Genomic DNA, 13,755 nt, shown 5'->3' with positions numbered 1-13,755 from the left:
TATTCCAAAAAGGGAAATTTGAGTTCTTCAACACTGAGAATGAAAAGATAGGTTCAGTTGCTCACACTGGGACTATAATAGGTGATCTTGAACACCTGGAGGTTCCTGGAAAAGTTGATCCTTTGAATATGAAGTACAGAAAACTGTTCTTTAAAAGCCCTGATGTCTCCACGTTTCATCTGTCTTGGATTCTACAGATTTCCGTGGCTGTTGAATCACATGGTTCTATCTACATCTTCATCTACTAAACCTGATCCATTTTCTATTTTTGAGTGTCTTTTTCCCACTATTAACTTGAGTCTGATTTTCTATCTTGATTTACTAAATAATTGACTGAGGGACCATAGCATACATGTGTGTGATAAGTCAACTATGTCAACTTGATAGAGTTTTAGCATAGATAGAGTCTCTTGATATTTTATTAGAAGACCAAAATTATGTGTATCCAAGTACAAAGTAGAGTGGGAAGCAATTTGCTATAGTAATTTGCTAGTTTCTTTTTTTAATGAACTTTCCCACCTTTTTGATTTACCAGAGGCATGAAATTATAATGAGCATTGAAGCGAAGAATGATCTACATTTCCCCAATGCTGAAAAAATGTTAATTTAGAATAAAAATACATAACTAAGAAATCTTCTGATTTGGTGCTAGCATTTTCTCCTCCCTCCTCTTCCTAATTCTTACTCTTAATCATATTCTTGCTCTAGGTTTGAAGCTCTGTTTACTGATCTGGAAAGGAGACATACAGAGCTGGGCATTGCTAGCTTTGGTGTCACTATCACTACCATGGAAGAAGTCTTCTTTAGGTGAGCAGCAGTGCATAGGGAGCACCAAAACATTGAGTGGGGAAAGGACCACCTCTTAGTCTCCTTTATAAACTCACCACACTCTCAGATGGACACATTAAAAATTTAAGAAGTGTAGGGGGAGGAGCCTGATGTAATTTCTTTTACAATAAGAACATTGAAAAAAATATCATCACCATCATTTTATAAAGAATCTAGAGGCCTAGTGCATGAATTTGTGCACAGATGGGGTCCCTCAGCTGGACTGGCAATCAGGCCGATGATACGGCCTATCAGGGCCATGGGAGGTTGGCCGGGAGGAGGGACCGCGGAAGGTTGGGTGGCCAGCCTGATCTGGGCCACTGGGGTGGCCATCTGGGGGGAGGGGCTGAGGGAGATTGGCTGGCCAGGGGGAGGCAGGAAGTTGGCCTGCGGCTGGGGGGAGGGGCCATGGGAGGTTGGCCAGCCGGGGCAGGGAGGGTTCAGGGGAGGTTGGCCGGCCAAGGGAGGTTGTTGTGGGAGTGCACTGACCACCAGGAAGCAGCTCCTGCATTGAGCATCTGCCTCCTGGTGGTCAGTGCATGTCATAGTGACCGGTCGTTTGGTCATTCGGTCATTTAGTCATTCACTTGCTTAGGCTTTTAGATAGATAGATAGATAGATAGATAGATAGATAGATAGATAGATAGATATTTTAACTTTCTCAAAGTAGAAGTTAGACCTTAATCTTTAACTTGAATGAGTTCCACTTAATGAAACATTGTGTTGCCCTTGTTTTTCTAGCTTCCCATGGTCTGGCAGCAGTCCTGTGACTGGTGCTGGGGAACCACTTGCTCTACCATATTGCTCTCATATAGTGCCCCTACCAGTCAGCAAGCAAATCAGGGAGTCTTCTAAGTTGGGTGTTGTGACTCATTCTCCAAACAAGATGTATTGGGATAAAGTAGAAATGTAATACTTTGTACTTTTTAAATGTAGGGTCAGTAATAGAGAAGAGACACAAACAGACATTGTATCTACCCAACCTCAGCCTCTCTCTCAGATGAGTGAAGTGTCAGTCAAGAACCAGAATAGGAATATGTCAAGAAATGAGGGAGCAGATTTGTCTACTGTGAATGAAAGACCTGCTGTTATGTTTAATACTGGGGTAAGGACTTTTACAGAAAACTGATATATATATATTTGGTTGGGGCACAAGAGATACATTTTGAAATACTTGGACAAAAGGAGTGTGGAATTCGCAGGCATTGCAGACCCAACCAGATAGGTAGCACCCTGTACCATGGCCTAATTAATTTCTCAATGCAGAGGAATGTGTTCTAGATAAAGATCTTAATAGTTACTTCTAAGTTGTATTTGTTTTCTGTTTTAGAATTCTTTTGTTTTTTCAAGTCGATAATCCAGAAATTTGTTAGTTCATTGAAGCTAGAATGAGCTGGAGTGAACATAATTCTTAATAATCAAGCATGCACAATATTTTAAATTTTTTGCAATGGTAATTGATATTACATAAGGAATTTCTATTTAATCACTATGATTCTCAGTGTGGTAAGTTTGTTTGAGTTGCCAAGCATTTCTTTTATTCTCCTAATTATCCATTCCTCCTATAAAACACTTTGGTTTTCTTGACTATAAGAAGACTGAGGAAAATCATCTTGTTGAGACTTTTAAGTATGCTATATCAAAAGCCAGAACATAAATATCTTAGTTAATCCTTATAGCAGAAATTAGAAAACTTTATGTAAGGAGATGATAAATATATAAGGCTTTGTGGGCCATATGGTCTCTGTTGCAACTACTCAGCCCTGTCATTGTGGCAAAAAGCAACCATAGACAATACAGAAATGAATGGGTGTAATTGTGTTGACACCTGACCACCAGGAAGCAGCTCCTGCATTGAGCGTCTGCCTCCTGGTGGTCAGTGCACGTCATATAGACAAAAGGATGTACATACTCTTGTGCATTATCATACTATGTTTGAATTCTATTTCAAGTATGTAGAAACTTTATGTATCTCTACCATAAAATTCCAGTGTTCATCTTTAATTTCAATGTGATTGACCTGTTTAGGTCTATAAGTGTTGTAATGTTCTGTTTCTCCTTTCTTCAGTGTTCCCTCTACCACCAGCAGTTCTGTGCCATGTTCATAAAGAGGGCAATATTCAATTGGCGCAACTGGAAACTCATTTTGCTGCAGATACTGGCACTTCTAGGATCACTTATCCTTCTCTCAGAGACTGTTATGTTTACACATAGCAATGATGATAAGGCCAGGCTAATGAGTTTGAGTCAATATGGTCAAACCATTGTGCCTTTATCAATTTCTGGGAATTCTAATTTGACTCTGATTTTCTTAAAACATCTTAAAAGTATGCTAGAGCCTGACAACCACACACTTAAGGAAGTGCAAGGTAAGCCTCATCAAGAAAAAGTTTGTTCTTAGATGAAGATCTGGTTTTGTAAAGAAGGGTCTTAACTGTATATGTGGCTTCCTCTCCATTCTTTTCCTGCTAGTCACCAATTTTATAGAGGCAGCTCAGAATCAGGAAATGCACTCTTTAAGGTTACTGGCCTCAAAATGTCATTAGTGGAGGCATTTTAGCTGTGGGTTGCCTACATGACAGTTGTTCCTTCCAGTAAAAAAAAAGTGCCAAAGTACCATGAAATTAAGCATGAATTTTGTTTTGTTATTCAAGATCTGGTCATAATGCAATGTATCACATGACTCTAGGCCTTACAGAATAGAATGGTGGTCCCAAGCTATTCTTCCATCTCCCGCAACTTTTCCACCATTCATGTCATTATTTTTATTTTACCCGTCCTGGTAGGTGTGTAGTGATATTTCATTGTTGTTTTAATTTGCTTTTCCCTAATGTGCGCATCTTTTTCGTGAGTTTATTTTTCATCTGAAATATTTGTTCGTGTTTTTTGTTCCTTTTAAAAAAATGTTTTTATTGATTTTAGAGAGAGAGAGGCAGGAAGAGGGAGAGAGAGGGAAACAGATGTGAGAGAGAAACAATGATTGGCTGCCTGCTGTACATACCCCAACCAGGAACAGAACCCGAAACCTCTTCATGTTCCCTGATGGGGAATGAAACCGATGGCCTTTCAGTGCACTCGACAACACTCAGCCACCTGAGCCACACCGCCAGGGCTCTTTGGCTTCTTTTAAAATTGATGGTGTTTTCTTTTACTGTTGAGTTATGAGAGATCCTTATATGTTTTCTCTTATACTGTCAACTGTATTTTCATCATCTTTATCGGTTTTCCAGAAAAAAGTTTTATTTTGATGAAGTCCAGTTTGTTAAATTTTTCTTTTATGGATTGTGTATTTTGTTCAAGTCTGAATTTCTGCATAGCCCTAAATAATGAAGACTTTTCTCATAAAAATGTTTATAGTTTTCTAAAATTTTTATAATTTTATATTTTACATTTAAGTTTATCATCCATTTCACATTAATTTTAGTATAATCAAGGTTAAATTTTGTGCCTATGGACATCCAATTGTTCCAGCAACATTTGTTGAGTGATGATATCCATTTAATAATTTTGTACCTTTATCCAAAATGAATGGGGCATGTGTGGGTCTATTTTGGGTTCTCTATTCTACTCATTAATCTATGTATCTGTTAATTCACCAATAGTGAGCTTAAAATATGGTAGACTATTCTTCCTACTTTATTTCTGTTTTTCAAAGATTTTTAGTTCCTTTGATTTTTCCATACAGATTTTAGAATAACCTTGTCCATACCTATAAAATAATTTGTGGGAATTTTTATAAGAGTTGGGTTATATCAGTTTGGGAGAATGAACATGGGTTTTCCAATCCATGCACATAATATATGTCTCCATTGAATTAGATCTTTTAAATTTCTTTCATCAGTGTGGTGTACTTTTCATCAATGAATCCTGTGCACATTTTCTTATATTTATAGCTAACTATTTCCTTTTTTTGAACAGACTTAAATGGCATTGTATTTTTAATTTTTGTTTCCATATATTTATTCTAGTGTATAGAAAGCAATTTGTTTTTATGTTTATCTTGCATCCTGCAACCTTGGTGAACTCACTTATTAAAGCTAGAATATTTTGTTGATTCTTTGAGATTTTTCTAGATAGACAGTTATGTCATCTACAATTAATAGTATTATTTCTTTATTTATGGTCTATATGCCTGTTTTTTTCTCTTCATTCTTTATTCCACTGGACAGAATCTCAAGCACGATGTTGAATCAGAGTGATGAGAGTGGACATTCTTTCCTTGTTCCCAGTCTCAGGGGGAAAGTATATAGTTTTTCACCATTAAGTATAATGCTAGCAGTAGGGATTATATAGATGTTCTGTATAAAGTTGAGGAACTTCAGCAATATTCCCATATTCTTATCATGAGTTGAGTACTGAGTTTTTTCAAATGTTTTTTCTGCATAGATTGATATTATGTAATTTTTATTCTTCAGCCTATCAATACGGTGGATGACATTGATTGATTTTAAACATGGAACCAGCCTTGCATTTCTAAAGTAGACCCCCACTTGGTCATGGTGTTTTATTCTTTTTTTATATTGCTTAATAATTTTTGCTAATATTTTCAAGGAGATTTACACCTATATTCATGAAAGATATTGGTCTGTATTTTAGTTTTTGTACTTCTTTTGTATGGTTTTTCTATCAGGGTATTACTAGCTTCATAAAATAAATTGAGAAATGTTCCCTCCTTCTCTGTTTCCTGAAAGATATTGTCTATAATTAGTGTTTATTTTTCCTTAAATATTTTTTAGAATTCTCTAGTTAAAACATCTGGACCTGGCAGTGCTTTAGAGCCTGCCCACCTTCCACATCCCTGAGGGTGTACTAATACCCTTTAAGTCAAAGTAAAATCTTGCCATCACATTAAAAAAAAAAGGAAAGAAAGAAAACATCATCCAGACCTGGATATTCATTTGGGGGAAATTTTTTAATTTGTAAATTAAGTTTCCTTAGTAATTATTCATTAGTCTCTATTATACTGGTTGAGGTAAGCAATAGTTTATGTTTTGAGAAAGTAGGCCATTCCATCTAAACTGTCAAAGTTATGTGTGTAGAGTTGTGCATAGTATTATTTTATTATTCTTTGATATGTGAATATCTATAGTGATTTCCCATGTCATTGAGAATATTGTTAATTAATGTTTTCACTCTTATTTTCCATTCTGTTTCTTCTTCTTTTTTTTTTTGTATTGTGCAATTGGCTAATTTTTTTTAATCAACCTATCTTCTAGTTTCCTGTCTACTCTTCATTTGTATCCAACATGCTATGAGTTATATATTGAATTCTTCATTGTAATTAATATGTGTTTTTCAATTCTAACATCAACATTTATTCATTCTATGGACTCTAGTTCTCTTGTGCCTCTCTATCTCTAATGCCTAGTTTACCTTTGGCTCTGCTTCTCGTATTTGTGCTTTTTCTTGGTTCTGTTTTTGGTATACCTAGAAATTTTCTTATTGAATACCAGATATTGTGTATGAAGGTTATAAATAATCTGCATGAGGTTATATTCTCCTGAGGAGGTTTACTTTCTGATAGCCAATAAGATTAAAGACAGGTGTAAATCCAATCAGGGATTTAAGTGATTTGATACTGGATTGAAATTGTTATGAGGACTGGTCTATTTCTTACTCAGTCTTACTCCTAAGCTATAGCTCTTCATGAGCTCTATTGAGGACTAAAGGATTCACCACAAGACACCACCACCATTAACAGATCTAAAATGCCTCAAAAGGAAAAGGCACATAGAATGAATGCATTTCATTCTTTCCAAGGTCTTGGACCCCAAATGTTTATTGCTTTCCTAGATATATGATACCTTAAAATAGGTGATTTCTCATATCTTTTATCCATTTTCTCACGGGAAGTTTTTGTCTGCTGTAAGATAAGCAATAAAATCTATAACTGAAAGTACTCATAGATAAATTTAAGACAGATAAGCAAGTGTAAAGAGTCTATACCAGGTCACCTGTGTTTTCTCAGTGAAGTAGGAATTTAGATTATGGGCAATGAAGTGCTTAAGGAGAATGGAAAATGTTTGAAATAATTATTATCAGAAACTGAAAAGGATAATAACCAAGTAAAATTAGTTGTTCTTCTTCCCAAACATATATTGTGTTTTGGACAAACTGACCAATATTGTGTCTTCATACTAGGTGACCTACTAAAATATTTGATGGAAAATGAAGATTGTATTCACTTATGCATTGTTGCATTTTCCATTGAGGTGAAGAAAGATAAAATAACATTTACTGGTCTGTTCAACAATCAAGCATATCATTCACCAGCCCTGTCCCTGGCAATGCTGGACAATATTCTTTTCATGTCAACTTCTGGTCCCGATGCTTCCATAACAGTCTTCAATAAACCTCAGCCAACCTCTACTTATAAGAAATACAGTTCAATGTATGTTTTTCTTTTTATTAGAATAGAATTTTATACTTAAACTAGAGGCCCGGTGCACAAAAATTGTGCACTCGGCGGGGGGGGGCGGGGGGGGGGGGGGTCCTTCAGCCCGGCCTGTACCCTCTCGCAGTCTGGGACCCCTTGGGGGATGTCCACTTGCTGGCTTAGGCCCACTCCCCAGGGGATTGGGCCTAAGCTGGCAGTCAGACATCTCTCTGGCAGCCCAGGAGCTCTCAGGGGATGTCCACTTGCCAGTGGGGAGCAAGCCTAAGCTGCATTCGGATATCTTTAGCGCTGCTGAGGAGGTGGGAGAGGCTCCCACCACCACCGCTGTACTGGCAGCCATCAGCCTGGCTTGTGGCTGAGCAGAGCTCCCCCATGTGGGAGCTCACTGACCACCAGGGGGCAGCTCCTGCATTGAGCATCTGCCCCCTGGTGGTCAGTGTGTGTCATAGTGACCAGTCATTCCCAGTTGTTCTGCTGTTAGGTTCAGTTTGCATATTACCCTTTTATTATATAGGAGTGCCTGGCCAGCCTGGGTGAGGCTGGCTGTTTGCAGGCTGGCCACAGCCCCTTCAGGGTAGGGGCGTCCTGCAGGGGTGCCTGGCCAGTTTGGGTGAGTGGCTGATGGCTGTTTGCAGGCTGGCTAAGCCCCCCAGCAGGGACCCTCACCCCATGAGGGTATGGCCATCCTGGGTGAGGGGCTGAGGGCCGTTTGCAGGCTGGCCACAGTCCCTTCAGGGTGGGGGGTCCTGCTGGGGTGCCTAGCCAGTCTGGGTGAGGGGCTGAGGGCTGTTTCAGCCTGGCTAAGCTCCCCAGCAGGAACCCTCACCCCATCAGGGTGTGGCCAGTCTGGGTGAGGGACTGATGGCTGTTTGCAGGCTGGCCACAATCCCCAGCCACCCAAGCTCCCAGTGGAGGCTGGCTGGAAGCAGGTATCTGGGATTTATTTGTCTTCTATAATTGAAACTTTGTTGCCATGAGCGGAGGCCACAGCCGGCTCAGGGCAGGCGGGAACCTTGGCTTCCTCCATCGCCTGGGCAACCAAACCTCCTGCTTGCTCCAGCTCCATGACTGACGGCCGCTATCTTGGTTGGGTTAATTTGCATATAGTTGTTCTGATTGGCTGGTAGGCATGGCTTAGGGTGTAACAAAGGTACAGTCAATTAGCATCTTTGTCTTTATTAGTGTAGATGCTTTTATACAATGTTGATGATATCTGTATGATTAAAAATAGCAATTGATAGAAATTTATATTTTCTGCTGTTGATTTTTTAATATACCTACTTTTGTTCCTAATTTTCTAGGTTGTCAGAAGGAGACCAGGTGGCCATAAATATACATTTTGGGATGGCTCTTTTGGTCAGTGGCTTTTGTCTCCTGACAGTGACTGAGAGAATCACTAAGGCAAAGCTCATCCAGTTTCTGAGTGGGGTCTATGTCCTTGCGTACTGGCTTTCTGCTCTACTGTGGGATCTCACCATCTTCTTCATTGCCTGCTGCCTACTGCTGGTGAGCGTTAAATAAAGATTTTTTGAGTTCTTCTTTATTTTCGGTACCCTGTGGAAATTTTCTACTCTCCAATTATATCATAAACTTAACTCTGCTGATAAGTTATCTTTGCTCATTATCTTAGAAAGAAAACACATTGAAATGTGTGTACATTTTAATCAAGAGGCAGGTGAAAGAAAATCTTTGGAATTCATAATAATTTTTTATCCTCACCCAAGGATATGCTTATTGATTTGAGAGAGAGAGGAAGGAAGAGATAGAGAGCTAGGAAGACTGAGAGAGAGAGAGAGAGAGAGAGAGAGAGAGAGATGAAACAGAAACATCAAGGGATTACCTCCCGTATGCACCCCAACTGAATATTAAACCCCTAAACTAGGTATGTGCCCTGACCAGAAATCAAACCTGCAATCTTTTGGTGTATGGGATGACACTTCATCTGATTGAGCCACCAAGCCAGGGCCATAATAATTTTATGAGCTAAATTATATTCCCAAAATTTCATATGTTTAAGTTCTAAACACCAGTTCTTCAAAAATGTAACTATATTTAAAGTTGGGGCTTTCAAATAGTTATTATTTGCATTTCCAATTCAAGTTAAAATGAAGCAGTTAGGGTGGGTCCCAATTCAATCTGACTGGTGTCCTTTTTATGAAGAGAAAATTTAAACATACAAAAAGACAAGGTAGCATAAACCACCCAAGCACTGCAGCAACTAGAAAAAATACTTTAAAAGCAGGAGGAGAGCCTAAGGGAGCTTTGGGACAACATGAAACAAACAAAACCATCCACATAATAGGGGTGTCAGAAGGGGAGGAAGTGGAGCAAGGAATAGGAAACCGGTTTGAAGAAATGACAGAAAACTTCCCTGATATTGGGAAGAAAAAAAGCCACACAAGCCTAAGAAGCACACAGGGTCCCAAACAAGATGAAACCAAAAAGACTGACACCAGGACACATTATAATTAAATTGGCAAACATCAAGGACATAGTAAGAATCTTAAAGGCTGCCAGAGAGACAGAAAATTACTTATAAGCGATCTTCGATCAGACTATCAACTGACTTCTCAACAGAAACACATCAGGCCAGAAGGGAATGGAATGAAATATACAAAGTGATGCAAGGCAAGGGACTGAAGCCAAGAATACTATGCACAGCAAGGCTATCATTCAAAATTGAAGGTGAATTCAGGAGCTTTACAGACAAAAGAGGGCTAAGTGAGTTCATTACCACCAAACCAGCAATGCACGAAATGCTAAAGGGACTGCTGTAAAAAGAAGAAATAGAATGGGAAGAAGGAAAACAGGCATAAAGAATAAAAATTGGGACAAACAAGTACCTATTAATAATAACCTTAAATATAAATGGATTCAGTGCTCCAATCAAAAGACATAGGGAAGCTGAATGGTTAGAAAACATGACCCATGTATTTGCTGTCTACAATAGACCCACCTCAGAACAAGGACTCACACAGACTGATAGTGAAGGGATGGGAAAAAAATTTTCAGGAAAATGGAAATGAGAAAAAAAGCTGGGTAGTAATACTTATATTTGACACAATAGACCTCAAAATAAAGGCCATAACAAGAGATAAAGAGGGCCACTACATAACACTAAAGGGAGCAATTCAACAAGGATATAACTCTGATGAACATATATGCACCCAACACAGGAGCACCCAAATACATAAAAAAAAAACTTCTGGAAGATATCAAGGGAGAGATCAACAGCACTAAAATCATATTAGGGGCCTTAATACCCCATTGACACCACTGGATAATTCCTCTAAACAAAAAATCAGCAAAGAACCATCAATCCTAAATGACTCACCAGATCAGATGGAACTAATTGACATCTTCAGAATATTTCACCCCAAAGCTACAGAATATACATTCTTCTCAAGTGCACATGGGACACTTTCAAAGATAGACCACATATTAGAGACCACATATTAGGATATAGGCAAAGTCTCTTCAAATTCAAAAACATTGAAATCATATCAAGCATCTTCTCAGACCACAATGGCATAATATTAGAAATAAACTACAATAAAAACAAACAAACAAATTCAAATACTTGGAGGCTAAATATCATGTTATTAAACAGTGATTGGGTTACCAAAGAGATCAAAGAAGAAATAAAAATCATTCTGCAAACGAATGACAATGAAAACACAACAATCCAAAATCTATGACATGCAGTAAAAGCAGTCCTGAGGGAAGTTCATAGCATCAAAGGCCTACCTCAAAAACAAGGAAAACTGGTAATAAATTATCTAATTCTACAACTTAAAGAATTAGAAAGAGAGCAACAAGAAAAGCCCAGAGTGAGCAGAAGGAAGGAAATAATAGAGATCAGAGAGGAAATAAATGACATAGAGATGAAAAAAACTATACAAAGGATCAATAAAACCAAGAGCTGGTTCTTTGAAAGGATCAAAGATTAGTGGATTAAAAACTGTGGTACATCTACACAATGGAATACTATGCTGCAGTAAAAAAAGAAGGAACTCTTACCATTTGCAACAGCATGGATAGACCTGGAGAGCATTATGCTAAGTGAAATAAGCCAATTGGAGAAAGATAAATATCACATGATCTCACTCATTTGTGGAATATAATGAACAAGGTAAGCTGATGAACAAAAATAGAAAGTCATAGAAGCATGGCACAGACCATCCAACCTAAGAGGGAAGGCAGGGGAGGGGGGTAAGCAATCAACTAAAGGACTTGTATGCGTGCATATAGGCATAACCAATGGATACAGAGAGTAGGAGGTGAGGGCATGTGCTGGGGAGTGGGGGTGGCTGGGGAAAGGTCAATGGGGGGGAAAGGAGACTTCTTTAATACTTTAAACAATAAAGAATTTAAATGGTGGGGGGGAAGAAGTCTCATGTGGGTTGTCTGACAATGTCACTCCCCCGGCCTCTGGTGCAAGTAGTTGTGGTGTGCTCTTGGTTCCGGCCCTTGTGGAAAGGGTTGCCTGAGGTCTCACTGGCTGCACTCGCGGTGGATCCCGGAGTCCATGGCCTGAGCGGAAGGGCTCTCTGGCCTGAGGCAGTGTGACTCTGCCCTGGGTGGTGTGACTCTTGCTGGGGTAGTGTCACTGCAAATCACTGCGAGGGTCCAGGAGCCTGTGATGGTGGGAGGCACGTGTCCCGTGTCTGTGGATGAGGCAGCGGGGACTGGCCAGGGTGATTTCACTCTGCAAATCACTGCGGGTAAAGGTGGAGAGGGGGCAGGAGCCAGCGGCTGGGGATGCGGGAATCTCGGAGTCTGTGGCTGAAACAGCACAACTTTGACCAGAGAGGCAGCACGGGAGGGGAAGTCACGGGGTCTGCTGCTGGAGCCTTGTGTCCTCAGAGGCATGCACTCAGCCACTCCTGAGGGGCCCACGGTCCTGCGGCCCGGGAGTGGTAGCGGCAGGTTCTACAGCTGAAGCCGAGCGCCCTTGCCTGCAGGGGCGCTCACTCAGCAACTCATCATGGGCCCAGGATCCAGTGGCCCAGCAAGCAGTGTTCTTGGTGTCCGTTGCTGGAGCAGCAGGACTGCAGTGTTCAGAAGCCGGCCTGCGATGGGGCAGTCACGGGCCGCCGCTGGGCTGGAGTGGTGCAACTGCGGTGTCCAGGAGCCGGCAGCCGGGAGGTGGATGTCCTGGGGTCTGCAGGTCTGCACCGAGGCAGCATGACTTTGGCTGTGTGACTGCAGGGTCCCGGGCAGTGTCCAAGGCAGTCTGGGTGGTGCTGAGGCTGGGTACCTAGTGGAGGCCACTCTCCCCTTCCAAATGGCATGGGCTCCATGCCCAAGCCCCACAGCAGGGGGAGTGCCCACAGCAGTGGCAGGGGCTCCCTGTCCATGAGAGCCCCGTCTGCCAGCCCCTGAGACTCTTGAGAGATCTGCCCCTCACGCACACACGCACACACCACACACGTGCACACACGCCCCTTCCACTCCCTTACTCACACCCTCTCCCTCACTGCTGTCCTGCCAGCTGCCGTCTTCTCATCTCCTACAAAGCATTATTAAAAGAGATTGCAAAAAAGCCTGATCCGTGTGGCTCAGTGGTTGAGAACTGACCTATGAACCGGTCAGTCACGGGTCAATTCCTGGTCAAGGCACTTGCCCGGAGAAAGAACAAAGTAGGTGGGATCTCAATGCCAGATATCAAGCTGTATTACAAAGCCACTGTTCTCAAAACTGCCTGGTACTGGCACAAGAACAGACATATAGATCAGTGGAATAGAATAGAGAGTCCAGAAATTAGCCCGAACCAATATGCTCAATTAATTTTTGACAAAGGAGGCATGAACATACAATGGAGCCAAGATAGTCTCTTCAATAAATGGTGTTGGGAAAATTGGACAGATATATGCAAGAAAATGAAACTAGACCACCAACTTACACCATATACAAGAATAAACTCAAAATGGATAAAGGACTTAAATGTACGACAGGAAACCATAAAAATTCTAGAAGAATACAAAGGCAACAAAATCTCAGACATATGCCAAAACAATTTCTTCACTGATACAGCTCCTAGGGCAGTTGAAACTAAAGAGAAACTGAACAAATGGGACTACATCAAAATAAAAAGCTTCTGCACAGCAAAAGAAACCATCAACAAAACAACAAGAAAACCCACCTCGTGGGAAAACATATTTGCCAACGTCATATCTGATAAGGGCTTAATCTCCAATATTTATAGGGAACTCACACAACTTAACAAAAGGAAGATAAACAATCCAATCAAAAAATGGGCAAAGGATCTAAATAGACACCTTTCAAAAGAGGACATTAAGAAAGCCAAGAGACATATGAAAACATGCTCAAAGTCACTAATCATCCGAGAGATGCAAATCAAAACAACAATGAGGTACCATCTCACACCTGTCAGAATGGCCATCATCAACAAATCAACAAACGACAAGTGCTGGAGAGGATGTGGAGAAAAAGGAACACTTGTGCACTGCTGGTGGGAATGCAGACTGGTGCAGCCACTATGGAAGGCAGTATGGAGGTTCCTCAAA

At 40.6% G+C, this 13,755-nt stretch overlaps 1 protein-coding gene across 1 annotated transcript in view; it reads left to right on the top strand.

Moving 5' to 3' along the window:
- Positions 1-13,755, top strand: part of LOC139009570 (phospholipid-transporting ATPase ABCA3-like) — a 173,707-nt gene that overhangs the window by 69,878 nt on the left and 90,074 nt on the right. The window contains exons 9-13 of the mRNA XM_070413828.1: positions 709-807; positions 1,570-1,729; positions 2,897-3,197; positions 6,970-7,219; positions 8,527-8,731. Coding sequence (XP_070269929.1) covers positions 709-807; positions 1,570-1,729; positions 2,897-3,197; positions 6,970-7,219; positions 8,527-8,731 — 1,015 coding nt within the window. The remainder of the gene's footprint in view (positions 1-708; positions 808-1,569; positions 1,730-2,896; positions 3,198-6,969; positions 7,220-8,526; positions 8,732-13,755) is intronic.

Source organism: Myotis yumanensis, unplaced genomic scaffold, assembly GCF_028538775.1.
Source record: "Myotis yumanensis isolate MYYU_CA2020_CCGP unplaced genomic scaffold, mMyoYum1.0.hap1 SCAF_4, whole genome shotgun sequence".
In the NCBI taxonomy this organism is placed as follows: Eukaryota; Metazoa; Chordata; class Mammalia; order Chiroptera; family Vespertilionidae; genus Myotis; species Myotis yumanensis.
This window is presented reverse-complemented; position numbering and strand designations above follow the sequence as displayed.